The sequence below is a fragment of the Terrapene carolina genome, unplaced genomic scaffold, assembly GCF_002925995.2.
Source record: "Terrapene carolina triunguis isolate 2854851 unplaced genomic scaffold, T_m_triunguis-2.0 Scaffold22, whole genome shotgun sequence".
Classification (NCBI taxonomy): Eukaryota; Metazoa; Chordata; order Testudines; family Emydidae; genus Terrapene; species Terrapene triunguis.
The window spans coordinates 12,120,567-12,147,482 of NW_020664373.1; the positions used below are offsets into that span (position 1 = coordinate 12,120,567).

The 26,916-nt window shown below is 44.5% G+C and overlaps 1 protein-coding gene across 3 annotated transcripts in view; it reads left to right on the top strand.

The window, feature by feature from the left end:
- LOC113406094 (cyclin-dependent kinase-like 5) overlaps window positions 1-26,916 on the top strand; it is a 116,473-nt gene that overhangs the window by 71,247 nt on the left and 18,310 nt on the right. For all 3 annotated transcript variants that reach the window (XM_029910855.1, XM_029910857.1, XM_026648701.2), the window contains 3 exons: window positions 11,748-11,828; window positions 15,378-15,538; window positions 19,301-20,330. In XM_029910855.1, the coding sequence (XP_029766715.1) occupies window positions 11,748-11,828; window positions 15,378-15,538; window positions 19,301-20,330 (1,272 nt within the window). The remainder of the gene's footprint in view (window positions 1-11,747; window positions 11,829-15,377; window positions 15,539-19,300; window positions 20,331-26,916) is intronic.

A 26,916-nucleotide genomic window follows, 5' to 3' on the forward strand; every position in this document is an offset into this window, starting at 1 on the left:
AACAAAGGAGATTACTCCTAGCAGAAAACAGGGCTGGCAGTGTAGGGCTCTATAAACATCATCCCATAAGTAGGTCGAGGTACATGCAGGTGATAGAATTAGAAAAATCCCTAATGGGAAATAGTTTCTAGATTCTGTCACCTTCTCTCACAGCTCTGACAACATACATCTCTCTAGTGGCTTCTTATTCAAGAGGCTACTAGATGTCAGTTATTCCATTTGAAGACAGGAGTACTCTCCAGCTGGACTGTCCTCTTAAACAAGTTCTTGGAGAGTAGAGTCTGAATGAGATTCAGTTTGTTCTAAAAATGCTCCTTTTTGGCAAAATGGTGGCCCCTTCTGGAGATCCTCTTGCATCTTGTTAGATTAATGAATTGTAGCCAAGGCTATAGTTCATCTAAGGTGTGCTCTGAGATCACATAGCAGACTTTCTATAAAAATATAACCCTGTCACTGATAGTAGGCAACCACCAGTCTCGAAAGACAATGGTGTAAGTGCCAGAGCAGTTCAGTTACTCTGGGTCATGCTGCAGTATCACAGTGCCGGACTAGCGCATGAGGTCTGCTATGGTTTCCTATTTGTTCTCTTCACTTTCCTCCCCTCTCTTCAACCTCTTTGCTTCCCTAGTGCAGTGCAGTCTTTCAGTGTGGCCTGTTGCTAGCTGCATCTGCCCAGTTTGTGGTATCAATGCTGAAAAGTTTTCAAGTCCCTCTTCAACCTGAGTCTCAATTGGCCCATGGCCTTGGAGCATCTGCAAGTTCTCCATACATGAGATCCTTTGGAATCCATCCATTGTTCATCCAGTACAGGTGGCCAAGCCATGCAGATGGACAAACCTATCACTGGTAAACCACTGTAAAATGAAGAAAATAAAAATAACTTAAAGATTAGTAGTATTGCGACTGCGAAGATAGTGAACATGTTCTTTTTATCTCCCCTCAAAGTTCACATCATAATGCAATTTGTGAACAATAATGCTAGTAGAAACAAAGAAGAAACAAGGTAGTTTCTCTTCTATATGCTCAGAATTGCTGATCTCAAATGGAAAAATATTTATAAATTGTCTTTGGATAGAATTGAATTACTAATACTTGCAGTAAGGAAGCTTTACTAGCGCTCTAGATGTGAGAGGGTTGAAGAGTGCATATGAGAAGGTAGTACTTAAAAGTAGCTTTACAAGACTTCCTGCTCAGAGGCTGTTCGTACCAAGCACCCAGGGTTAGAGTCACAAAAAGGACATAGGCTCCTAACTGCCACTTTAGGTGCCCAAATCCCAGAATCAGGCCCCACTGGGATTCACAAAACCCCTGCTCAGCAGCCTCTGAGCCCCGGAGGCACCTAAAATCACTCGGTGCCTACATTTTTGCAGTAACAGTTCTCTAGGCACCTATGTTTTTGCCTATGAGAATGCATGCTGCATCCCCCTGCCAGGCATCCGGACGCTTAATCCCAAGGCTTGCACCAACTGGGAGCAGATGAGAATTTTTCCACTTAACTGGCCTGTGAGGTCCGATCTCATAAGCTTCACCACACCTAAGTTTCTTTGTGAATCTAGCCCTTAGTTCTCTAGGTCTTTCACTTTTTTTCAGTGACAATTGGCTGTATTCTAAAATGTGCATACGTTTTTGTATTTTACCTTTACTTTTTTGTTGTTGTAGCTTGTTAGGAGATGCATCTTAATCTGTTAACTTAATTTTGTTTCTTTCTGGTATTCTCAAGTTATTTCAGCTCTTTAAAATATATTTCAGCATTTTATATAAGCATACATTAATAATTGCTGATGTTTTTTGGCAGGTACAGAAAAAGTGTGAGTGGCAAAGAACACCGTGTATTCCATATTCACAGGATTTTTACTTTAATGCAGTTGCTCAAGCATTGGTAGAAAACATTTTTGACATAGTTTATGGCAGGTTAAACTCACAATTACTGCTCATGTTAATGGAGACTTAATGCAAAACTTCCTGCACACTACTTTGGAAATTGTTCAACTGTATTCAGCTGTTAACAGAATGTCTGTGTTTACTTCTACCAAATCCACATAGCTTTGAAAACTTACCCTGAGCTGTGTAAACAGTACTTACCGAGCCATCACACTGTTCACAGGTTCATTATGTAATTTTGACTATTATCTATATGCATAAAATACAACTAACACCATTATTGGTGTGTGACAGTAGAGTATTAAAAAACCCTTTTAATCTTAATTGTATAGTTCAGATGAGATATGATTAGTGGTGCTAGACTGGATTTTCATAAAGGCCTCTGGCAGTTAAGTGCTCAATTCCTATTAGAAATCAACAGAAGTTGGTCACCTAAATTCCTTAAGCCCATTTTAAGATCCCAACCTTAGATTCTGATCCTGAAAACACTTACATTTTTAAACTTAGGCACATGTAAGTTCTCCTTCAACTGATTATGCACACGTACGTTCCACTGCAGGTGTATGTGCACTCAAGGCACTTTGGGTCAGAGATATTTGCCAGCAATACCACTAGGCGTCTCACATGATCCATCTCTTCAAATGCTCTCAGATGAAGGCATAAAATGGGTGTGTCTGCCACTTCCCTCTCAGTTCCTTCTCGCCATCCATGATGAGAGCTGGAGTTCCCCATGGTATTTGCTTTAGTTAGCCAGTGTTTCAAAATGCCTATAATGTACATAATAGTAGCTACTTGATTTGCCTTGGTGAGGGCCATGTGAGGAGGAAATGCCCTATTTGTACCTCCTTCCTCACCAAGACAAAAAACACAGGGCTTTCTGCCTCAAAGTTCACTGTATGAAAGACCATGTTTCCCATGTCGGAACTGAGACCTGACCCCGAGGTAGCAGATTCAGAGTCCACAAGGAGCACCCCTCCCACTGCCCATGATTCAAAGTGTAAGTCTGATGAGAAAGGTCACCCTTCACCCTTACCACTAGCCTCCTTGAAGCGCTCCAAGCATTCTGTTGCTGACTAGTGCTCTAAGTCTTGTTCTTCTCCTAAAAAAAAAAAAAAAAAATTCAGGAAGTCTGGTACCAGTTCAAGACATGACAAATCTAGGTACTCTCCAGCTCTTGTATGAGGCAGCGCTTTTGATTCCATCTGTCTTCATCCTTACCGGTTCCCTCTTCATCATTCCAGCCGATCAAGTCTATCTCAATACCAGTGGACAAATATTTACCCTTTCAGTGCTCTCTATCTGCAGCCCTTCTTATTGGCAAGAAGGTCCCTATGTTTCCCCCCAACTGGTTCTGCTTAAAGCAACTTTGGTGTCTTTGAAATCACTAACGCACTCAGCACCTGTTATGCCAGCATTGGTCACTTTGTCTGCATTCCAACCACCTCAACCCTCAGTTTTGTTGGATCTCCAGGTGTCTCCATTACACAGACCACCTCAGACCCCAGTGGGGACCACTCCTCTCTATTCTGTAGAAATTCTACGTTTCTTCTTTGGACTCTGAAAGGGAGGAATCTGAATCACCTTCAAGGCCTTTTAGATTATCTTATAGATCTCCTACCAGGGTCAAGGGAACTGAGGGACCAAGACTGGTTTCTTTATACTGTCTGGCTCCAGCATGTTGTCCCCCATCGTGCATGACTTGGACAGTGCAATATCCTCCATGGCCTTATTGGTCTTGGACTATCCCACATGCCTTTTTAGGTGGTTACAGATGAAGCAAGATCAGAGAGCAATATTAACAACAATAATAATAAATAATAAAGTGACCAGTCTTAATGATCTAGAAAAGCCCAAATTACATATCCGACTGATGCAGATAGAGATTCTGAACATGTTGGGTGGACTATGCTATCTGAGATGCTATCTAGTCATTATGGCCGAGAAAACCTTTCTTGACAACTTTTCTAGGTCATTGTGATGTACCTAAACCAATTTATCTTTGCCATCTTCTCAGTGTAAAAAGTCCAGGGATGTAACTTTCTTGCTGTGATGGGGTGGTCTAGGCCCAAAGGCCCCCTGGTGGAGGCCTCAGGGTTCTGCCATACCCATCTCAGGAAAGGAGCAGTGGAGAGGTCCTCCAAGTGGCCTACAGTGGTTGTGAGGAAGCAACCAGTCAAAGGAGCTGCTGGAATGGCCAATCATGGGCCAGGAGGGCCCTGTGAAAAGGAGCTGCAGAAAAGAGCAGTGGTTAGTTGCTTCTTGGAGCTGAAGAAGAAAGGACTGCATGCCTGGATGGAAGAGCAGCAGGACTATGGACAGCTAAGTCCGCTTTCAGGGACTGGGGGAGCAAGAGGTGATCCTGGGTGGCTGTTAGGTCTAAGCCAAAGAGAGTCTGCTGGAAGGGACCAGAGGAGTAATGAAGGAGCTCCTGGCTGTCTGCAGGGACTGAACCTGGGGAGGGCCACAGGAAGATAGTGTCTCCATGGAGGAAGTCCTAGGGATACAACCCCCTAGTAGGGCTGGACTGGTTTAAAGACCATGGACACACCCAACTGGGGCGGGCGCTTGCAAGAGATGGGTGCCGACCCTGTTACACTTGTCTATAAATATCCCATTGTATACATTTCTGACTGTGCCGCTACTGATATTGAAGGATTGCTTTAGCTCAATCAAAATTAGAGGTTATCAGTCATGGCTTTTTGAGTTCTCCTTCAGAAATTTAAGAGCACTTCAAAACAGGCGTGTGGAGGGAAATGTTTCTAATCCTTTTTACTGTTTCTCTGCTCCTTTTCATGTCCAGCCAAAGAGTTCTTAAGAGGGCCATTCTTGAGTCTTTACACATGCTGAATATTTTTTATATCTGAGAGATGAAATTATTTTTAACCAAGTACCAAACAACACTCAGTAAGGTGGCCTGTACTATTGGTAATGATTATGTAAATACTGAGGTGCAGAAGTTTGGGGGGATATGACTAGGGATATGACATTTAGATCATGTTTGGGGGGATATGGCTAGGGATGAACATCCCATCTTTCATAGTATCAACTTAGTTCACTGGAGCTCAACTAGTTTTAGCTACTTGACCGCTGCCTTTTCTTTGCATTTTTCCCACCTCACCCACGAAATTCTTGTCTACTAAAGCTTTCGTCATCAATAATCGGTGAAGACAAGAAATCCATGTGTGTTGTTGGTTACATATTGGTTTTTATTTTTAGTACTGGGAATGTTTCAAGTTAAGTAAATTATTCCTGGAAACTCCTGTCCTCCCAGAATGAAACTCCATACTATTAACATTACCTATTTAGAAGAGTCACTTTCACACTCTCACATACTATGTCACAACAAGAAAATAACTTTAAAAGATTTTTGATACAATCAAAATTTAACCAGTATTCTGTGTGTGTGAACACCTGTTATTTATCAGATATAATTTTCACACTTCTGGAAAAGAGATTGAACCCGCAAAAGTTAGCCCTGAGTCTCCTGAGAATTGCCAGGAATTGAGTTTTAGAAAATTAGTTGTGGGCATTTTAAAAATCCAAGAAGCATAATTTACTGCATTTATGGTTCTTTTCATTACCCTAATACCAGGAAAAGATCTTATCCAGAATACTGTAACTTTCATGAAAATTATACCCCTTCTGTTAAGTTACTGTTTCTGTGCTCATTTTCAGATCTAACTAAATGTCTACCATTGGTGAGGTTCACTTTTTAAAATTGTTATTGTTATAGCCCTTTCTCGGACGATGCAATTATATTTTTCACCTCTGTGTTCTCTAAGCTCTCATAAAAACCTATGAGGTTCCACTTTCACATTCCAGATTACAGTGATGAGCCTCATATGAGAACCTGCACTTTGCTTTCCCCATCTTCAAAGCATCCATGTCTCTCTTGTCCATTTTTCTGGATAATGGGGGCTGGGCTTGGACACAGCCTTTGATTGACTTTGGCAAGAGCCTAATAGACAAAATGCCCTCAAGGTCTGTGTTTACTGCATCTATACAACAGTTGCCAACCCTTGCACCAGCTAGAGTTAAGGGAGTGATATTGAGTCTTAAAACATTACTATATGGGAAATCATGCAACCAGTAGCCTGCTGAGATCCAACAAAATTAGTTTTTCTTCGAGTGCTTGTTCACGTCCATTCCACATTAGGTGTGCATGCGCCGCGTGCACGGACTTTGGAAACTTTTTCCCTTAGCGGCTCCTGAGGGAAGCCGGCAATGGTGCGCCGCTCGAGGTCACCACCTCGGCACCGCTCTCAGCGCTGGCCCCGGTCAAGCTCAGCCTCCGTAGACTCCCAGATGCCCTTGACCCAGCCGGACTTGGTGGCACCGGAGCTGAGCCAGCATGCGGCACCTGCCCCATCGGTGCGCTGCTCCCCGGCGCCAGCGCTAGGACGGCACTGAAGGAACGTAAGGCTGAGGTCGCTGGCCCCGGACAGAAGGCACCGATCCCGGTCCTGAGAGCATCGGTACCGATCCCAGTTGATAAGGAGCTGTTCTCCAGCCTCCCGACGACACCAAGCCACAGCACCGCATTGGCCATCAAGGTCGGCGTCTTCGGAATCAGAGGTTGACTCAGGCCTCTCCAGCTACGTCCACAGGGCACCAGCGGGCAGGGAGTCCCAGGCCGCGTGGCAACCCCAATGGGGACTGCCAGGACAATGGCCCTTTTGGACCCCGTGGGCCTATCATCAACAGCAAGGGACCTCCTCCAGAGCTTCAAAGTCCGGCTATTCTGTACATCAATCCCGATTCCCGCGCAGGCACCCCTCCACAGCTAAGAAGGCCACGGTGTCCAGGCCGCAGAACACTTCTCCGGAGCACCGGCAAGCAGAAGTGGCACCAAGCCCGGTGCCGTCCCTGGGACAATCAACCAGGCAGGACCCAGACGTGCCCCTTGCCTATGAGGAGGAGCAAGAAGGGCAGGTGGAGGAGGCACAGCAGCTCCTCATCTCATCATCCCCAGACGAGGCTGTGGCAGGCACGACGGTATCAGGGCCACCTCCGATAGACCACAGAGCGCACCAGGAGCTGCTCTGCAGGGTTGCCCAGAACTTGGCCCACAGGCGGAGGAGATGGTTGAGCGGGAGGATCCTATGGTGGACATTCTAAGCCCTGGGGGTCCCTCCAGGATTGCGCTCCCACTCATAAAGACAATCCAGACCATCTACAAGACAGTCTGGCAAACCCCAGCCTCCAGCGCACCAACGGCCAAGGGGGTAGAGAGGAAGTACTTGGCCCCTTCCAAGGGCTACAAGTTCCTATTTTGTCATCCGGCCCTCTGTTCTCTGGTCGTCTCATCCATTATTGAACGGGAGCGTCATGGCCAGCAAGCCCCAGCCCCCAAGGCCAAGGAGGCTAAACGATAGGACCTCTTCGGAAGGAAGGTGTACTCCTCTGGGGGTCCCCAGTTACGGATTGCAAACCAGCAGGCGATCCTGAATAGGCATAATTTTAACTCCTGGGTGGCAGTTTCAAAATTTAAGGACCTCTTACCCCTGGGCTCTCAGCCTGAGTTTACGGCCCTTGTAGAAGAGGGAAAGGCAATAGCCAAGACCTCTTTGCAGGCCTCTTTGGACTTGGCAGATACAGCAGCCAGAACAATCGCCTCAGGTGTGATGATGCAGTGCTTGGCGTGGCTTCAGGCTTCGGGCCTCCTGCCAGAGGTCCAGAACACCCTCCAGGACCTCCCCTTCGAAGGGTCTGGCCTCTTTTCAGATCAGACTGATGCCAGGCTGCATAGCCTCAAAGACTCCCGGGTCACCCTCAAGTCATTGGGAATGCACACTCCGGCGACTCAGAGGAAACCGTTCAAGCCTCAGCCGCCTCAGCAGCGGCAGTACCAGCCTCGTCCTAGGCAGGAGCCTTATCGCAGGCAAGGCAGGGACAGTAGGCACAGGCAGAATAACGCGCCTAATCAGGGCCAGGGCAAGCCCCAGCCCGGCAATAAGCAGGGGGTTTGAAGGTGCGCTCGAGGACAGCGTACCAACCCAGCTCCCAGATCCTTCCCCAAGTTTCTTGAACCGGTTGTCCCACTTCTACCTTGCGTGATCCCGTAGAACATCGGACCATTGGGTCTTACGCACGGTACAAGTGGGATACATGCTGCAGTTCTCCTCCTTCCCTCCTACCCACCCCCCTTCCCCGTCCAGCTTCAGGGACCCCTCTCATGAGCAACTCCTTATGCAGGAGGTTCAGTCACTCCTCGAGGTGAGTACGGTGGAGGAAGTCTCTTGGGAACTAAGGGGGAAAGGGTTTTACTCCCCTTTTCTCATCCCCAAGGCAAAGGGGGGCCTTCGGCCCATTTTAGACCTCTGCGGACTCAACAAATTCTTAGTCAAGGTCCGCTTCCGTATGGTCTCCCTGGGCACTATTATCCCGTCCCTGGATGCGGGGGATTGGTGTGCTGCCCTCGACATGAAAGACGCGTACTTTCATATCGCCATTCACCCTGCTCACCGGCGGTTCCTACGGTTCGCCATAAACCAGCACCATTACCAGTTTACGGTCCTCCCATTCGGCCTGGCAGTAGCCCCCTGCGTGTTCACGAAATGCATGTCAGTAGTGGCAGCCTTTCTGCGAAAGAGGAGAATACGGGTATACCCGTACCTAGACGATTGGCTCCTCACTGGTCGGTCCGAAGAGGAGGTCCGTTCCCATGTGACGGTGGCCCTGGACGCATTCCGCAGGCTGGGTCTCCTCGTCAGCAAGCTCAAGTCTTCCCTGATACCAACGCAAAGGCTGGAGTTCATCAGGGCAGTGCTGGACTCAGTGCAGGCGTGAGCGAGCCTCCCAGAACCCAGATTCCTGGCCATCCAGCGCGTGGTAGAATCGCTGCTAAGGTTTCCCCCTACCACAGTCAGATGCTGTCTGCAGCTTCTAGGGCACATGGCAGCGTGCACTTACGTGGTCAAGTACACTCGGCTGAGACTCAGGATCTTACAAGCATGGCTCGTGCGATCGTATCGCCCGAGCAGAGATCCTCTAGACCTTGTTATGACGATTTCTGCCCAGGTGTTGGACTCCCTGCGCTGGTGGCTGAATCGGACGGTAGTATGCAAGGGTATCCCCTTCGCCGCGCCGCATCCTGCTCTGATGCTAGTGACAGATGCGTCAGACCTCGGCTGGGGGGCTCACTTAGGGGACCTAAGGACACAGAGCCTGTGGTCCGGGGACGAAGTGTTGCTCCACATCAATGTGAAGGAGCTCAAGGCGGTTTGTCTGGCCTGCCAAACCTTTCACGCTACTTTGGAAGGTCACAGTGTGATGGTTCTGACAGACAACACCACTTCCATGTTTTATATAAACAAACAGGGCGGAGCCCACTCCTCTCCCCTCTGCCGTGAGGCTCTTCTCCTGTGGGACTTCTGTATCCATCCATCTCGAAGCATCATACCTTCCGGGAGCGTGGAACGAGCTGGCGGACCGCCTCAGCAGGTTGTACCGCATGCATGAGTGGTCAGACATCTTGCAATTGGTCTTCCAGAAGTGGGGGTTTCCCCAAATGGACCTCTTGTCCACCAAGGACAAGAGCCAATGTCCACAGTTTTGTTTGTTCCAGAACCACAGTCCGGGCTCGGTTGCAGATGCGTTCGCGATCCCTTGGGGCGGGAGTCTGAAGTATGCCTTTCCTCCGCTCCCGCTCATCCACAGAGTCCTCCTCAAAGTTCGCAGAGACAAGGCGACGATAATTTTGATCGCCCCCCCCCCTTGGCCACGTCAACACGGGTTTACGATCCTGCTAGAGCTGTCAGTGGCTGCCCAGATTGCCCTATCCCTGCACCAGGATCTCATCACGCAGGACTGTGGGCGCCTGCTCCACCCAGATCTACAGTCTCTGCATCTCATGGCGTGGAAACTCTGTGGCTGAATGCTATGGAGAGCCAGTGCTCTCTTCCGGTAAGGCAAATTCTCCTTGGCAGTTGGAAACCCTCCACTAGGGCTACCTACCTAGCTAAGTGGAAAAGATTCTCCTGCCGGTGTGAGCCGAAGCAGGTACAGCCGCTCCAGGCCACCATTCCAGTCATCCTAGAATACCTCCTACACCTCAAGCATCAAGGTCCCGCCCCTTCCTCGATCAGGGTGCATCTGGCGGCCATTTCGGCGTTCCACCCGGGGGAATCCAGGTGTTTGGTGTTTTCTAACCCCATGGTAGTGCGGTTCCTCAAGAAACTGGAGAGGGTGTTCCCTTACTCATGCCCACCGGACCCGCGCTGGAACCTAAATTTGGTCCTCTCCAAGCTCTGGACCCTCCGTTTGAGCCCCTCACCTCTTGCTCTCTTCTCCACTTCTCCTGGAAGGTGGCATTCCTGGTGGCCATTACGTCCGCAAGGAGGGTGTCCGAATTGAGGACCCTCACCTTGGAACCGCCTTATACAGTCCTTTATAAGGACAAGGTGCAGCTCAGGCCGCACCCTAAATTCCTCCCTAAAGTAGTCTTGCAATTTCTTATGGGCCAGGACATGTGTTTGCTAGTGTTCTTTCCTAAACCACACACGGACCCGAGTCACCGTATCCTGCACATTCTGGATGTCCAACGGGCCCTGGTGTTCTATTTGGAGCTGACCAGGCCTTTCCACACAATCGTTTGTCGCATTAGCCGACAGAATGAAAGGTCTTCTGGTCTCGGCACAGCGTATATTGTCATGGATTGCGGACTGCATTCGCGCGTGCTACGAGCTGGCTAAGGTTCCAGCCCCGGTGATCACAGCCCACTCGACCAGGGCGCAAGCATCTTCATCAGCTTTCCTGGTGCAGGTCCCGATCCACGAGATTTGTAAAGCAGCCACTTGATTCTCGGTGCACACTTTCACAGCCCACTACGCGGTCAATCAGCAGGCCAGAGATGATGCGGTAGTTGGCAGGGCTGTTCTCCAATCAATTGTTCCATGACTCGTACCCTCCTCTGATGGTAAGCTTGTGAGTCACCTAATGTGGAATGGATGTGAACAAGCACTTGAAGAAAAAACGGTGCTTACCTCTCGTAACTGTTCTTCAAGATGTTTTGTTCACGTCCATTACACTCTCCATCCTCCTTCCCCTCTGAAGGGGGGTCGGGTTGGCAGGGGTGTATATGCACCGACATGGAGGCGCCACTCTAGGGGACACCCCTGCCAACCCGACGGGAGCCGCTAAGGGAAAAAGTTTCCGATGTCCGTGCACGTGGTGCACGCACACCTAATGTGGAATGGACATGAACAACACATCTTGAAGAACAACAGTTACGAGACGTAGGTAACCGTTTTTTCCAGAAGGTTCTTGCTAGACTTAGTACTTGGAAAGAAGATTGGTTGTTCTATTTCTAGGTGATCTTCTTTCCCAAAAAGTTTTCCAAGTAATCTGTTTAATCCTTCATTAATTAATTCCATACCATTCATGCTCAAAATGAGATTATTTTCAGGTCAGTTTAGAACGTTTTGGAATAAAACCTGTGTTCAGCTTTCTTGTACTTCTCCCATTATTAGCTTGTTTATACCTTCCATATTTCTATGAATCGTAATACCAGCGACAGCCAGTTGTATATCTAACTGGATTATTTTAGTCATTGATGAGAACATCTGGTTGAATATCTTGTTCACCAAGGATACCTTCCCTTGCTCTGATTGAATGAACTGTTGTACATGTGGTATATCAACAGAAAACTGTATGTGTTTCAGGTACCACTGTGTCCACTTTAACACACCTATTATTTCACATGGTACCCCTTTTACTTCCTACTACCTACTCTCTTTTGGTGTCTACTGGTTTGACAGAACAAGCAGTGTCTAAGCCACTTCCCTTTATATAAATGTTTTGGAGATTTATATAAATCATTTATTTATATAATGCTGTATATTTATGCTGTATTCTTATTTTTACAGTTCCCAGCAGTCAACCATCCTCAATCTTTGGAGAGGAGATATTTAGGAATTTTAAGTGGTGTTTTGCTTGACCTTATGAAGGTAGGAAAAGCTGCATTATTTGTTTGTGTATATTATATAGGGGAAGTTCACAGTGACCACTACATTTATATTTCCTAATACAGTCCCTTTTTAAAAAAGAATCTTTTGAACTTTTGGGGGGAGGGATAGCTCAGTGGTTTGAGCATTGGCCTGCTAAACCCAGGGTTGTGAGTTCAATCCTTGAGGGGGCCAGTTGGGGCAAAAAATCAGTACTTGGTCCTGCTAGTGAAGGCAGGGGGCTGGACTTGATGACCTTTCAAGGTCCCTTCCAGTTCTAGGAGATAGGATATCTCCATTAATTTAAATTTAAATTTAAATTTTAAACTTGTTTTGATAAACTTTAACAACCTCCATTGTTTGCAGCAGATCTTTGCTATTTCCTGGGGGAAAGCCCCGAGGTCAGAAAAATACCTTTTGCTAGTGCCATGAAATTCTGTTCAGATTTGGCTGAGTTGTAATCTGCTAACAATCTTCATTTCTCTGTTCTGTATTACACTGTTACTGCTTGATTTTGGCAACATGCCAGAAACAATGAATATTCCAAGCTTGGGTCCCCACCATCACTCCTGCACCATACACTGCACCCTGAACAGTTAGAAGCCGAAACTCAGCCTGGCTGTTGTTGGAGCAGCTATACTGGCAGGGGTGGAGAGTGAACCATCTTTGCTCCCATCAGCCCCCCTCCCTTCTCAGCATTGTAACTGATGGAGCACTACAGGAGACCTTTTCCCTTCCCCACCTCCCACCCCCACTTGATGGGAGTGAGATGGGAATTCCTGGAGCAGACACAAATACTAATAATTCATCATGGGAACCAAGATAGCATGAGTTCTAAACTCATCTTGAATATAGTGGGCACAAATATCATCCATTGAGCCATATTGCCTTTCAAAAAAGAGCTGCTCAGAGCTTTATCTTTTTCTGTGGAGTCTAAAATTGGGCTACTTGGGCATAATCCACTGTCTCAGTGTCTTGTGCATCCCCCTTTATTGGCTGCTTTCATATTGTTAGCTAATGTAATTAGCAGAAGCTCAATTGGTAGCAGTCTGTGTTGCTGCGCTGAGGACTGAAACACAGAGGTCATGATGCATGATAGGAAGGGTGTTTGTAATAAAATTTGTCTTTCTCCTTCCTCTTTCTTGTAACTAGTTTTTTTTGTATGTTATTTCCTAGATTTTTAAGTCATTTGGGTTGCAAAATCAAGCACTTGAAAATTAAGAAATGCCAGAATTAAAGTTGTCTGTGAAACCTTAATTCTAACTTTCTTGTGTGTATTCATGGGAATTATTATATGGTTTTTAATTATATGATCTCATATTATCTTTTCCATAGGACTCTTTCCTCATTCAGTACACAGAATGGGTGGTGCTCAGGGGCTGTTTAGAGAATGAGGTGGTTGTCAGAAGAACCCCTAGAAGTTAGAAGTATGTTAAGAATGGGGCTGTGGACTGCAAGAGGAGAAATGATGGTTTTGTAGTTAAGGCAGGTGAATGCTACACAGGAGAATTCACTGATATCCATGCCTCTACTGCAAACTTCCTAAGTGGTGCTGGGCGAATCACTTAAAATTTTGACATGTGGCCCCTATTTGTATGTTCCTCAGTTTCTGCATGCCCAGACACATGGAGCCTGATTGTCAGAACTGCTGAGCATTCTCAACTGTAATTGAAGTCCGTTGAAGCTATGGATTTTCAGCTCCTCTGAAGTAAGGGGCTGTGTCTGGAGGAATGAGCACCAGGGTGGGAGTCCAGTGGCCCTGAATTCTAACCCTGGCTTCACCAGTGATTTGCTGTGTGGCCTCAGGCTCTTTGCCTTACTTTCCCCATCTGTAAAATGGGGGAGAATAATAGTCTCCTCTCACAGGGGACTTGTGAAGAAAATTCATTAGTATTTGTGAGGCAGTTCAAACCTGTACTGATGAGAGCCATAGAAAAGATCATAAAAAATTAATAATTCCGTGCGTTGTATGGTGTGTAGTACAGGCAAGTCTATGCATTGTACTAGGAGAATAAAAAGAATCCTCATTTCCTGAGCACCATCCATCCCGTGCACTGAATGAAGCAAGGGTCCTGTGCTGGGGGGAAATAGTATGTAGTCGCGTAATTAACAGGGTGTTATAATACAGACACACACAGGGGCTGAATTAAGGTTGCACAGGCACCTGATTCTGTCATTTCCTAACTTTTAAATGGTTGACAATGCAACGTGAATAACTTTATTTTAATATAGGTTTTGTTTTGGGTGTTTATTTAGAAAGAGGTAAGGGATACAGAAAGATGAATTATGAATATAATACATTTATCCTCACTGATGATAGTATATGTTCTATTGACAGGACCGGCTCTAGGCACCAGCGTCCCAAGCGTGCTTGGGGCAGCACTTTTCAAGGGGCGGCATTCTGGCCCTTTGGGGCAGCACTCTGGCCCTTTTTTTGTTTTGTTTTGGCGGCGGTGGCAGCACTCCGCTTGTTTTTTTTTTTTTTGCTTGGGGCGGCAAAAAACCTGGAGGCAGCCCTGTCTATTGAGCCAATAATTTCTAAGTGTGGCTCTGATCCTGCAAAGACTTATGCATGTGTTTAACTTTAGTTTCCATGCGATTACTCACTGTATGTAATGGAACAACTTTACACACTGTGAGTAATCTGTTTGCTTTCATGTTCCACCATGGTATGTATTCGTTCTAAATATGAAACACAGATAGCCTTAGGATATCTTACTGCTTTTTAAAAGCTGTATTTTTATATAAATTACCAATAACTGTTGGAGGATAAGAGAGAACATAGAAATAATATGTTCTCTGTGGTCATAGTAGACAAAAATGTCCTATTTTAGTTCAAGCATGAGTATTGTTTGCTTATCATATTAACTTACCACAACTATTAATATATTTCTTACAGAACTTGTGCAAATAGCAGTCATAATATGTTGCAAATTAGTCACCCCTGTTAGTTTCTAACTTTATAATTAAATGTTCATTCTCTAAATATCAAAAACATTGTTTGTCTTCAGAAATAGAACAAACATCACAAATTTATAATAGGAATTTCCTTCTGACTACTGTAGATGAATTACTGGTGAAATCATAGCCCCACGAAATCAATGACAAAACTCCTTACATTTCTGTGTGTGTGTGTGTGTGTGTGAGTTTTAAAGCATATTTTTATAAATAGCAAAGCTCTTTGAATGACCTTTGTTTATCAAACCTCTTTTATTATGTATCATTTTTGTGTGTATGTTTATTGCTTCTGAAAGCAGAATTGTTCTTCACTCTCACACTTCCGTGGCTTTATCTTGCAATTAGAAACAAGGAATTGAGTTTCTTAGAGACCTGTGCAGCTCAGTATTGAGATGAGTTCAATACAGTATAAATGGAGTGATGATTTGCTGTTAAATGGTATAGTAATATAACTGTAAATCATTCTTGCAGTTGCACATAATAATCTCACAGAAACTATTGAGATGAGAAGCTCAAAACTATTGAGCTACAAGTTTTGCTGTGACTGGTTTAAATACTAATACTTGTTTAAAATCCAGACTTTGTTTTCCAAAGAACTTGCTGAAGCTGGATCCAGCAGATAGATACTTGACAGAGCAATGTTTGAACCATCCTTCGTTTCAAACTCAGAGACTCTTGGATCGTTGTGGAAGTTCACCTTCACGGTCAGCTAAGAGAAAACCTTATCATGTAGACAGCAACACATTGTCTAACAGGTAAATACAGTAACCAGATCCTCATCAGCTTCATTTGTTACATTAATGAGTAAGTTCCTTTCAGGTTTAAATATTAAATCATCTTCACAAAAAGAACACAAGTTGTCTGATAATTTTGTCATATTGGTATACATATTGTTTTCTATGTCTGAGGTTAACATGAGAGATAAAGCCAGTTTTTGCATGCTAAGAGATAAAGCCAGTTCATCCCTAAAACACACTTCTTCCACACTCACTTTTGGTAATCGATTAAAGATAGGTTAAAGGCCCAATTACATAAAATAAAATAAGTGTGTGTGTGTGTGTATATATAGTATTTTTTTGTAGTTGTAATAAAAATATGGAGCTGATAGCACTGCCTGTTGTTAAACTTGCCCAACACTCCCCATTATAAGTCACTGTTTTCAGTTGCTTACAACTTTGTCAAACTTCAACCATTCAAGCTGAAACTTTCCTTTTTAGGTGTCTGGCTGTGGCTGATATTTTTTGAAAAATTCAGCAAAAATGGTTCAGCCGTTTCTGAAAATGCGCCTAGGGTTTGCCTATGTTAAAAAAAAAAAAATTTGCCTTGGAGCAGAGACTTAAAATTTGGCAGACAGATGGCATTTGTGACAGATGTGCCTTTTGTTGTTCCCCTGAAAATCCACCCAAATTTGGCCAATTGCATTTCACACATATCAAGTACAGTCAAACCCCGCAATAAGGCGCCCCGCCATAACGTGAAATCGCATATAACGCGATCACAATTTGGCCCCTGTTTAAGACATACAGTGTGTACCAGTGGTCCCCAATGCCATGACGCCTGCCGGGACATTGATGTGCCCCCACCTAGTGCCAGGCAGGGGAGAGAAGCTGCTGCCCCGCGCCTGCCGGGGACAGTGAGCACCGGCGCCCACAGCCCTGTTGTTCTCTGTCCCCGCCAGGCGCGGGGCCACGGCTTCTCTCCGGCTTCAAGAGGAGCCGTGGCCCCACGCCTGCTGGGGACAGAGAGCTCCAGGGCTGCGGGTACCGGTGCTCTCTATCCCCGGCAGGCACGGGGCCCCGGCTCCTCTCCGAGAGCTCCAGGGCTGCGGGCGCCGGTGCTCTCTGTCCCGGGCAGGCGCGGGGCCGCAGCTTCTCTCCCTGCTGGGCACTAGGCACTAGGCGGCACTGCACTGCGTTGGGGACCACTGACAGGCTTGAAACCCCGCTATACTGCGACCCCGCATTTAGCGCGATGTAATTTTTTGGACCCCAAACATCGCGGTATAGCGGGGTTTCACTGTATAGGCTTCTGAGATTTTAAAGAGACAAAATGGGTGAGGTAATATCTTTTATTGCACCAATATAAAAGGTTGTTACAAGGAGGAGCGAGAAAATTATTCTCCTTAGTCTCTCAGGGTGGACAAGAAGCTTAAATTGCAGCAAGGGCAGTTTACATTGGACATTAGGAAAAACTTCCTAACTGTCCAGGGTAGTTAAGCACTGAAATAAATTGCCCGGGTAGGTTGTGGACACTCCATCATTGGAGGTTTTTAAGAGCAGATTAGACAAACATGTTTTGGGGATGGTCTAGATAATATTTAGTCTTGCCATGAGTGCAGGGGACTGGACCAAATGACCTCTTGAAGTGCCTTCCAGTCCTATGATTCTGTGAACTTCTTAATGAAAGACATTACCTTACCCATCTTGTCTTTCTAATCTCCTGGGAGCGACATGGTTACAACACCACTGCAAACATTAGATTTTGGCAGCTGGATATTTTATCTGATCTGGGCATGCTCCAGCCTGGGCCTGAGCAGGACAGGACTATCTCTGCAATAGCAGCTCTGGGCTGATGCTGGGTCTAGATACCTGAACTGGGAGCAGGGACACAATCTCAAGCAGTGTGGAGGAGGAAGCTGTCTGGTTCAAATACACAGGGGATAAGAGCCAGACCTGCAGTGATAGCGAATAGATTGGGAAAAGGAGACTGGGTGTGGGGGCTAAGATTGGGACTGGAATCCAGGGAGGGAAATGAGGTTTGGGGGTGGTCTGGGAGTCAGTAGTTGGGATAAGGGTGAGATCAGCTGAGGAGCTGGGCAGGAGACTGGGACTGGCTGCAGAAAAAGACTGGGACTGAGAACGATGGACAGGCAACCTTAATCTTAGCATTTCCTCACTTTTGAGTGCTTGATTTGGCAATCTTAATGTTCTCTTACCATAGCTTTTTGTGTGCAATACATAATATACATCTAAACTGTGAAGTGATGATCACAACCCAAAATAACACCACTTACTCTTAGGTTATGATTCAATTTGTGTGAATATTTGAAGTGAATTCAACTATTAAATTAGAAATCTGAATTATTTTTTAAAAAAAGAAAAGACCTTTTATTTTATTTTTAATTATTTTTTGTGAATAAAGGACTCATGTCTACTTTTTTAAATAGCCCTATAATATATGATATTGATCAGTTCTTCTCTCTCAAAAGTTTGATCATGTAAATCTAATTTATTTGTAAGTGAAAGAGATTTAAAAAATATACCGCATTATAAGCATTTAATTCCATAAATGCTTCTATCTCTATTGTGGAAGATGCTAGATAAAAGTAGACATTATATGCCAATGTGTAAGAATACATGCATAGCATTTTATATTTCAGACCTTTAGACAGATGGGGCAGGTGGATGAGGGAATCAGGGAGCTCCAGTCAAAAGCAGGGTCCTTTGTTGTGATTGACACTAGGAGTTCTAGAGGATAGGCATCTTCCCTAGTGGCATCCCTCCGAAGGTATGCAGAGCAGTGACTGATCTCCTCTGGATCTTAGACCATCTGCAGTCACAGGCCTTTTCTCTTGCACGCCTCCTATGATCCACTGAAATTGAGCACCTATTACCTTCACTTTGAGATCTGGGACAGCAAAGTTCATCTTCTGTAAATCACCTGAGATGTGCAGGAGAGAAACTCTGTTGTTCTTACAGGTGCCTAGGAGATCTCCTCTTCTCCTGTTCTGCTCCTCTTGTGCACCTTTGAAGGCATGATGTGGAAGAGATAGATCTAGCCCCATAAAAAACTTTGTGCCCAGTGCATAAAATTTCCCATGTCAACCTGATTAAAGTTTTCAGGACTCCTTCTATTTCTTATATTTAAAAAAAGTTAGTTTAAGGTTGTTGAAGTAGTTATTATAACCCTATGCAAAATACATAACTAGATAATGAAAGCATTACCATTAAAATCCTAAGCATAAAAAGGATAGAAATAACCAGTTATGATTATTTGCATAAAAATTGTATCACCTTTTCAATCTATCCATTGTTTGACAGTACTGATGTGACACTTCACCTTGCACATTTCAATAACTGTTACATCTGATATGTAAGATGTACTCAAGAACTGTTTCACCAGAACATAGCTATTCTTCTCTCCCCACCCTCCACCCCATACATATATTAGCGCTGTAGATATTGAAAGGATTCAAAGCTGCTGTTGGAATGTATAAGTTAAGTTTTAAAATGTATTGTCATTAACTAATTGTACGAATTAGAAGCAAAAATTTGGCTATCAGTACATAATACATTGTTGTTTCTTAGCAGCAAACATTTGCAAATTTATTTGTTCTAGGGATTTGGGATGGTGGAATTCCTGGTGCCTAATTTGCAGTATATAAATCACCACAGTTAAATTAGCTCTCAGTTTTGAATTGAGTACTCCATTTAGAAATTAGTGTATTTTATTGAAGTTGGGAGTTATTAATATGTATGGTACTGTGTTAATCCTTGTTCATATGCTTTTTAATGTAGAACTCAAGCCAGCAAAAGCTCTGCTGTGCAGTCACATCACAGATCGAATAGCAAGGATATGCAGACTCTAGGGGCTGGACTGCAAAGAGGAGAAGAGGTTCTTCCAGCAAATGAAAGCTTTCTAAATGGAAATCTTCCTGCAGCTGCACACAGTCCAATGCATACAAAAAAACCAAGTAACCCACCTGGATCTGGCAACAAGGATCTAGCCAATAACAACATACCACATCTTCTCAGTCCAAAGGAATCAAAGACAAAAACAGAATTTGATTTTAATTTGGACCCAAAAGCTTCTGATGGTCCAGGTACAAAATATCTGAAGTCAAACACTAGATCTCAGCAGAACCGGCACTCATTTATGGAAACGTCTCAAAGCAAAACTGGCACTCTGCAGCCAAGTGAGAAACATAGTCGCCACAGCTATATTGATACTATACCCCAGTCTTCAAAGAGTCCCTCCTATCGGACAAAGGCAAAGACTCATGGGGTTCTAACAGATTCGAAATCAGTGGGTAATCTTTCTGAGGCCAGGGCTCAAATTGCGGAACCAAATAGCAGTAGGTATTTTCCATCAAGCTGCTTGGACTTGAATTCTCCTACCAGTCCTACTCCTCCCCGGCACAGTGACAATAGAACTTTACTCAGTCCTTCGGGCAGGAATAACCGAAGTGATGGTACCCTGGATTCCCGAAGACCGCCAACAAGACATTCCAAAACCATGGAAGAGTTGAAATTGCCAGATCACATGGATGGAAGCCATTCACATTCATTATCTGCCCCACATGAATCGTTTTCATATGGTCTAGGTTACACAAGTCCCTTTTCCTCACAGCAGCGCCCTCATAGACATTCCATGTATGTGAGCCGAGACAGAGTGAGGTCCAAGGGCTCAGAGGGTGGCTTAAGCGTAGGGCAGGGGATGGCAGCCAGAGCAAACAGCCTGCAACTGTTATCTCCACAGGTGCAGCATAGGTCACTCACACGATCTGTTGGCTCTTCACGGGAAGACTGTACAGAAGATACTAATAGGGTTAGTTTGAAATGTTGTCTATTGAAGAAGTTATTTTTCCTCTGTATTTCTTGCATGCATGTAGGCTCAAATGGTCAAAAGTGGCCTCTAATTTTGTATGGGTTTTTTTGTTTTGTTTTTGTTTTTTTACTTCAAAAGAACGGAGGTTAATTTTCTGAGATGCTGAGGTATCCACCATTCAAAATAAGAGGGCACTTTTAAAAATTTGGGCCACAATGAAGCATACAGTCACTTCTAGCAAAATATTGAAAATGTGAGAACAGTCAAATTGTGTAAAATAATGTGATTTGATACGTGGTCACTGAACCAGTGTTTATGCTAACTGATGTAATTTTTACTAGGTTATTTTTCTTAATTAACTTTCTCTATTTGGATTTTGTAGCATGCCTTGCTGTAAATAGTAATCTTAAACATTTCTGAATTGGGATTTTCTGTCACTTAACCTGCAGCATGAGTTTCTTGATACCGTGGTCACGGTTAAAAAGTCAGCATTTGCTAGCGGGTGTGACAGTCCGGTATCTGAGATACGGCTGTATTTCTCTGCGCTAAGGGTATATCTGCACTGCAGTTGTGAGGTGTGATTGCAGCCCGTGTAGACCTACCCGAGCTACCTTTGATCTAGCTAGCTTGAGTAACCGTAGCAGTGAAGCCACAGCAGGCACAGCTGGCTCCACGAGCTAGCCCTGCCTGCCAAAGACCCTGGGTCCATACTAGAGTGGCCATCGCCTGTGCAGCCTTTCAGACTTCCCAATTGCAGTGTCAATGTACGCCTAATGTAATAAATAACTGGGGGATGTGAGAGACCGTAGTGTAGGAATCGTTAACAAATGCTAACTCTCAATGGTGATCCCTGTATGTGTCACAAACCCACCTGTCGAGCTTGATAATTTACATAGTCTATGCAGAACCATCTCCTCTCACTTTGCTTTTACACTGCCCCTTTCTGGTCAGTGTGAACTGAGGTTATTTTGGTTATGCACTTCACAGTTATGGTATCTCTCTGTGGAGACTGTAGTCTAGCCTTAATTTGTGTATTATGGATCTTCTCCAAAGAATGGGCCGGATTCTGTGCTGATTTGATTCTTTATTCAGTCCTATTGACTTCATTGAAAGAACACATAGGGTTGTAAATCAGTACAAAATATGTCCCAAAATCTTTTTTTTTTTTTAAACTTGATACTGTTCTTGGAGATTTTTGCAAAGTTGGACAGTAATATGGTACAAAGAGAAGTACTTACATACAATGCGCATTTCACATAAGTACCTGCAAATATAAGCAGCATGGTGAATTCTAAGGAAATTTAAAAATGGTGTGCAATTTGTTGACAAATTTGAAAGGGTTTCGAAAAGAGCTACAAGAATGATTCAAAGTCTAGAAAATATGCCTTATAGTGAGACACTAAACAAGCTCAATCTATTTAGTTTATCCAAGAGAAGGTTAAGAGGTGACTTGATCATGGTCTACAAGAACCTACAGGGGAAGAGATCTCCAGGCCAACAGAAAAGGCCTAAACAAATCCAGTTGTTAGGAGCTGAAGCTAGACAAATTCAGACTAGAAATGAGGTGCAAACTTTTTAAATAGTGAGGGTAACTAACCATTGGAATAAATAACCTAAGGATATGGTGGATTGTCCATCACTTGAAGTCTTTAAATCAAGACTGGATATCTTTCTAAAAGCTATGCTGGAACTCAGACAAAAGTTATGGGCTTGATGCATAAATTATTGTGGGAGGTTCTTTGGCTTGTGTTATGCAGAAGATCAAATTAGATGATCATGGTGTTTCCTTCTGAGTTTAAAATATGTGAATCTATGAAATACTTGTAATAGAAAGGTTTAGGAATATATCCAAGGATGGCATGAGATTAGACAAACATTTTTATGCATCTGTGTCAATTCCAATATCTAATGAAATTGCTCTTTCATTGCCATCCTTAACCATCTGCTGAACTCTATCAGCTGAGGGGACAGCATAAAGTTTAATTGATATCTGGGCTAGAGCTGTTTTTAAAATTCTGTACCATGTAATCCTGCATATCCAGCTATTTGAGATGTATTTGGTTGCCTGGTTATTCCAAGCTGTGCTTGGTTACCCATTACACAGTATCTAATAATAGTAGTTGGAATTTATTGACCACTTCACATGTTCTGAGCACTTCACAAACATTGACTTATTAGTCCTCCCAGCCCACTTTTCAGGCAGGTACATAGGTAAGATGTAGGATTCCCAGTTTACAGAGGTGGAAAGTGAAACAGAAAGGTGATATGAATTCCCTAACACCACCCAGCAAGACATTGGCCAAGCATGGAACCACCTGATGCTTGTCCCTCTATGCCATGATGCTTCCCAGCCATGCTACCTCTTTCTGTATCTTTCACTCTTTGCTTGATAAGCAAGGAGCCATCAATTAGGTATTCCTAATTGTCTATAAATTGAATGTTTCTCTGTTCCTGGGCGTGTGGATCTCTCTGAGAGAGAAATAATATTTGCCGATGCACTAATTCTTAAAGTAATACGACCCTCTTTCTAGAAATCATATTAATACAAGTTTTTGTATACTTGCCACATCAGCTCAGACATGATTGCAGTAGGAGAAGCCCTTCCGTTCCATGGATGTCCCCAGGCATGACAACTGTGAACTATTTTAAAAGAAAAGTAACCTTTAAAATGGTGCTGCAGTAGATGCTTTGCAAAATTAGGTTTTATTTCCCCCATGTGTGCTCATTTTCCAGCTTGCATTTCAGTTAAGCTGGTTGTATTCATGATCATGCAGTCAATATAATGGTTACTGAAACAGAGCAGTGGTTTCCACCATTCAGTGACAGGGTACTTCCTGATTGCTAGCTTATATTTTTATTCTGTGATTTAATAGTATCTTTTACAATGAGTCTTATTGTAGTGAATGTTAATTCAATAAGTAATTTTAATGGTATTTCACATTGTGTGGAGACATTGAGTGTAATTATCAAATCATTTTTGTCTTTTGACAACCAGTTGACAAATGCATATTTTAGTTAGGAAAAATGTTGTACCTTCCATCTCTATTGCATTGATTCATTTTGGCTTGGTTAGGAATGTCTGTCTGACTTAGCAGTTTCTAATTCATTTTATATGCATTTGTCTCTTAAGGCTAACATTTTCAACCCCGATATCTCAAGTAATGTTTCTAAATCCATATTTAGGCAAAGTAAAGGTGTAAAGGAATAGAAGTGGCTTCATTTTTCTGAGTTGCTGAGCACTCATAAATCTCCCTGATGCTAATAGAACTTAATGGTGCCTATTACCTTTTGAAAATCTGGCAATTTTTGCGTACATGCTCAAATGTGGATTTAGGAGCCTAGGTTTGAACATATTGATCCAAAGTAAGAGTTAAATACTTTTTATGCTCTCTCCTGCTCTTCCCCCTATATTGAGGTACAATATCAAGATAAAGTTAAAATGGATTTGTAAACTATTATGGTCAGAAAATTCAGTCATAAGGAACAAGGATAGTGAACATCAGGAAGTTTGTAAATTCTCAAATCTCTTCAACTATTGTTTGTTTTCACAGGGTTGACAAAACTAGTTAGAATTCATAAACATTTCTGATTGTATAAAGTATTTTTTTTCCAAAACTTTGGGGGGGGGGGTTAGGTGGGGTGTTGTGGTCAGGTCAACTGTATTTTAGTTAAAGGAAAGCCTGAGCTCTGTGTTAAAAGAATTGCTCCCCGAAGCTCTTTGCTCAAAAGCTGAGTTGAGCACAAATTTGTCTTACATACTTTATCAAATTTTCAGATTTTTCTCTTCCCCACCTTCTCTCTCTCTCTCTCTCTCTCTCTCTCTCTCTCTCTCTCTCAATCTGTTTTCTGAATTTCCTTGTAGCAATTTCCTTTCCTCTTCCTGTTAGCTGTACGAGGTCTGTTTAAAGGGAAAATTCCTTGCTTGACTGTCTTTTAGATGTCACTAAGTCCTTTGGTGGGAGGAAAAAAGTCAGATTATTAGCTTATTAGGTAGATATTTAGATATTAGCTTTTTGGGTTGTTGTTTACGTCCACTTTTTGGGTGGGTATTTGTTTTTATTTTGTCTTTTGTTTTAAAAGATGAACACGAGAGAGTAAAAGAATAGGAAAGATAAATGACATCTTCTGTTTCTCTCACTTGCAGTTTAACCGCTGAAAAATCACAGGTACATCAAACAAGAAGCAACTTTATCAAGCATTTTAGCACCTTGCAAACTTTTAGCAGAATTGGGCTGTAGTTTAAGGCATGTTTTTAGCTTGCCTTTTTGGTAACAGCAGCATTGCAGGATATACTTATCTGGGCTGACTAAACCAGATTTTATTAGATAGATGGCAGGATAGAAGGAAATAGGGAAGAGGAAAATGAGGTGGGGAAGGAAATTAATAACTCAGGGGAGTCAATAGCAGAAACCTTAAATTCACATCCTAAATATTGCTAAGGATCTAACCGACCCACCGGTGATGGGGGTGTCATCTGGTTATCTCTTCTCACAGGGTCTGGCTAGAACAGGGGTCTCAAACACGCGGCCCGCAGAGCTCTTCCCTGCGGCCCGCCAAGCTCCCCGCACCCCCCCCCAGTTACTTCCTGTTGCCGCCAAATTCCCCTCACCCCCACCCCGAGTTATTTTATGTGGCAGCTAAGCTCCCCGGGCGCTGCTCCCCAACGTTTGGGGCTGGGTCTCTCCCCCGGCCCTGCCTGCCGCCCCCACGCACCTCCCCCGAGTGTCCCCTGTCCTCACCTGGGAGCCTGCACTTCATGCTGACTCGGCTTTGCTCTGCCTGCTTCCGGCATCACCTGCTGCTGCAGGGTCCCAGTGCCCCCCTCCACTAGGGCCAGGGCAGGCTGCCCTTCCCCTGGCCTTCTGCCCTAGTCCTGAGCTTCTCCAATGCCCCGAGCCTCTCATCCTCAGCCCTCACCCCTGCACCCCCTCCTATCCCCAAACTCCATCCCGGAGCCTGCACCCCCTGCCCCAGCCCGGAGCCTGCACCCAGCACCCAAACTCCATCCCAGAGAGTCTGCACCCCAGACCCACTCCCCCATCCAAACTCCCTCCCAGAGCCTTAGGCAGGTGGGAGCGGAGTTTGGGGGGGCAGGTTCTTGGCACCCCAAAATTTCTATAAACCTGCCACCCCTGGAAGAGGCAGAGCAGGGGTGGAGTGGTGGTGCAGCCCAGTGCAGTAGGGGGGCTTTACTGAGTGTATGTATTTTATTAAAACAGCTTGGAGGAGGAGGTGGAGAAGAGACGGGGCAGGGGCGGGGCTTGATGGAAAGGGTGGAGTGGGGGCGGGGCCAGGGGCAGCGAGCGGGGGTGTCAGTGATGCGGCCCTCAGGCCAATGCACTAGTCCTCATGTGGCCCTCGTAGTCATTTGAGTTTGAGACCCCTGGGCTAGAACATCTTTCCAAGTCAGGAAATAATTGGTGGTAAATTTCTGGGTCCAAGCAGATTCTGGCAATTGGGGGCCATAGGCACATCACGATGCAGGGTTCCCCTGTGGTTCTGTCCCTGTGGCCCCACTCCAAGACTGTGACTCTTCCTGTGCTTGGAGAAACTGGGGCAGCAGCACAGAGCTTCCTTCTCCCCCAACCAGGAATGGCAGCAGGAAGCCCCTCTTCTCCCGTGGAGAGACGGGGTGGCAGCAGGATGCCCCCTCCCCCCCCAGTACTTACAGCTTGGCTGCTGAGGTATTTGGGTGAATGAGCAGAGCCCTCTGCACTTTTCTCTCCTAATACACATACAGTCCTCTACTGAAGTTGTCTTGGCAGCTCCTCACACCCCTCCTGCCACCCACAGCAGCAGGTCTTAGAGTTAATACCTCCATTGAGATACATTCATTAGTTCACCTGTCTGAGAGCTATTATTTCAGGCTTTCAGGCAAACATTGCTCCATTAGTTACACTTGGGTCACGTTATCAAATTTTCTTCACAACCATAACAGCCAGAGACTTTTTTTTTTTAATGAAAGCTAAGATTCTGGTGTAATCACGTAACTCCAGAACCTGGGACCCTAGGCGTGAGCCTCTAGTGCCTCTGCCTTAATCCCTTCCTGGTGACTGACCGCCATTACTGTGAGGCTGATTGACATGCAACACCAGTTGTCATCTGCTCACTTCTTCCTCCCAGCAAGTTGTGTCACAGCCTCAAGAAAAGCAATGTACGGAGTGGGGTGGCAGCCTTGCTCTATCAAAATTAGCCAACCAAAATGCCTGTTTGGTGAATGCCTGTATTCCTCTTCATATTTGTAATCACACCAAAAGTCTTGAAAAATCCCTGAGCATTTCTTCCAGTTTAAACACATCTAGTGTGTACCAATCTGGGTTTGCAATTTTTGCTTATTTTATAAACAGTTTTATAGGACAGATTGAGCAAAAATTTGGACAATTTAAGACTTTAACCTGGTGTGCCGGACTCTGCACAATGCCTTGTCTAAGCAGAATGCAATGATGTTTTTAGTTGATCTCTAGAACCCACAATGATCAATGGATTCAAAACTAATTACACCTCTACCACGATATAACGCTGTCCTCGGGAGCCAAAAAATCTTACCGCTTTATAGGTGAAACCGCATTATATTGATCTTGCTTTG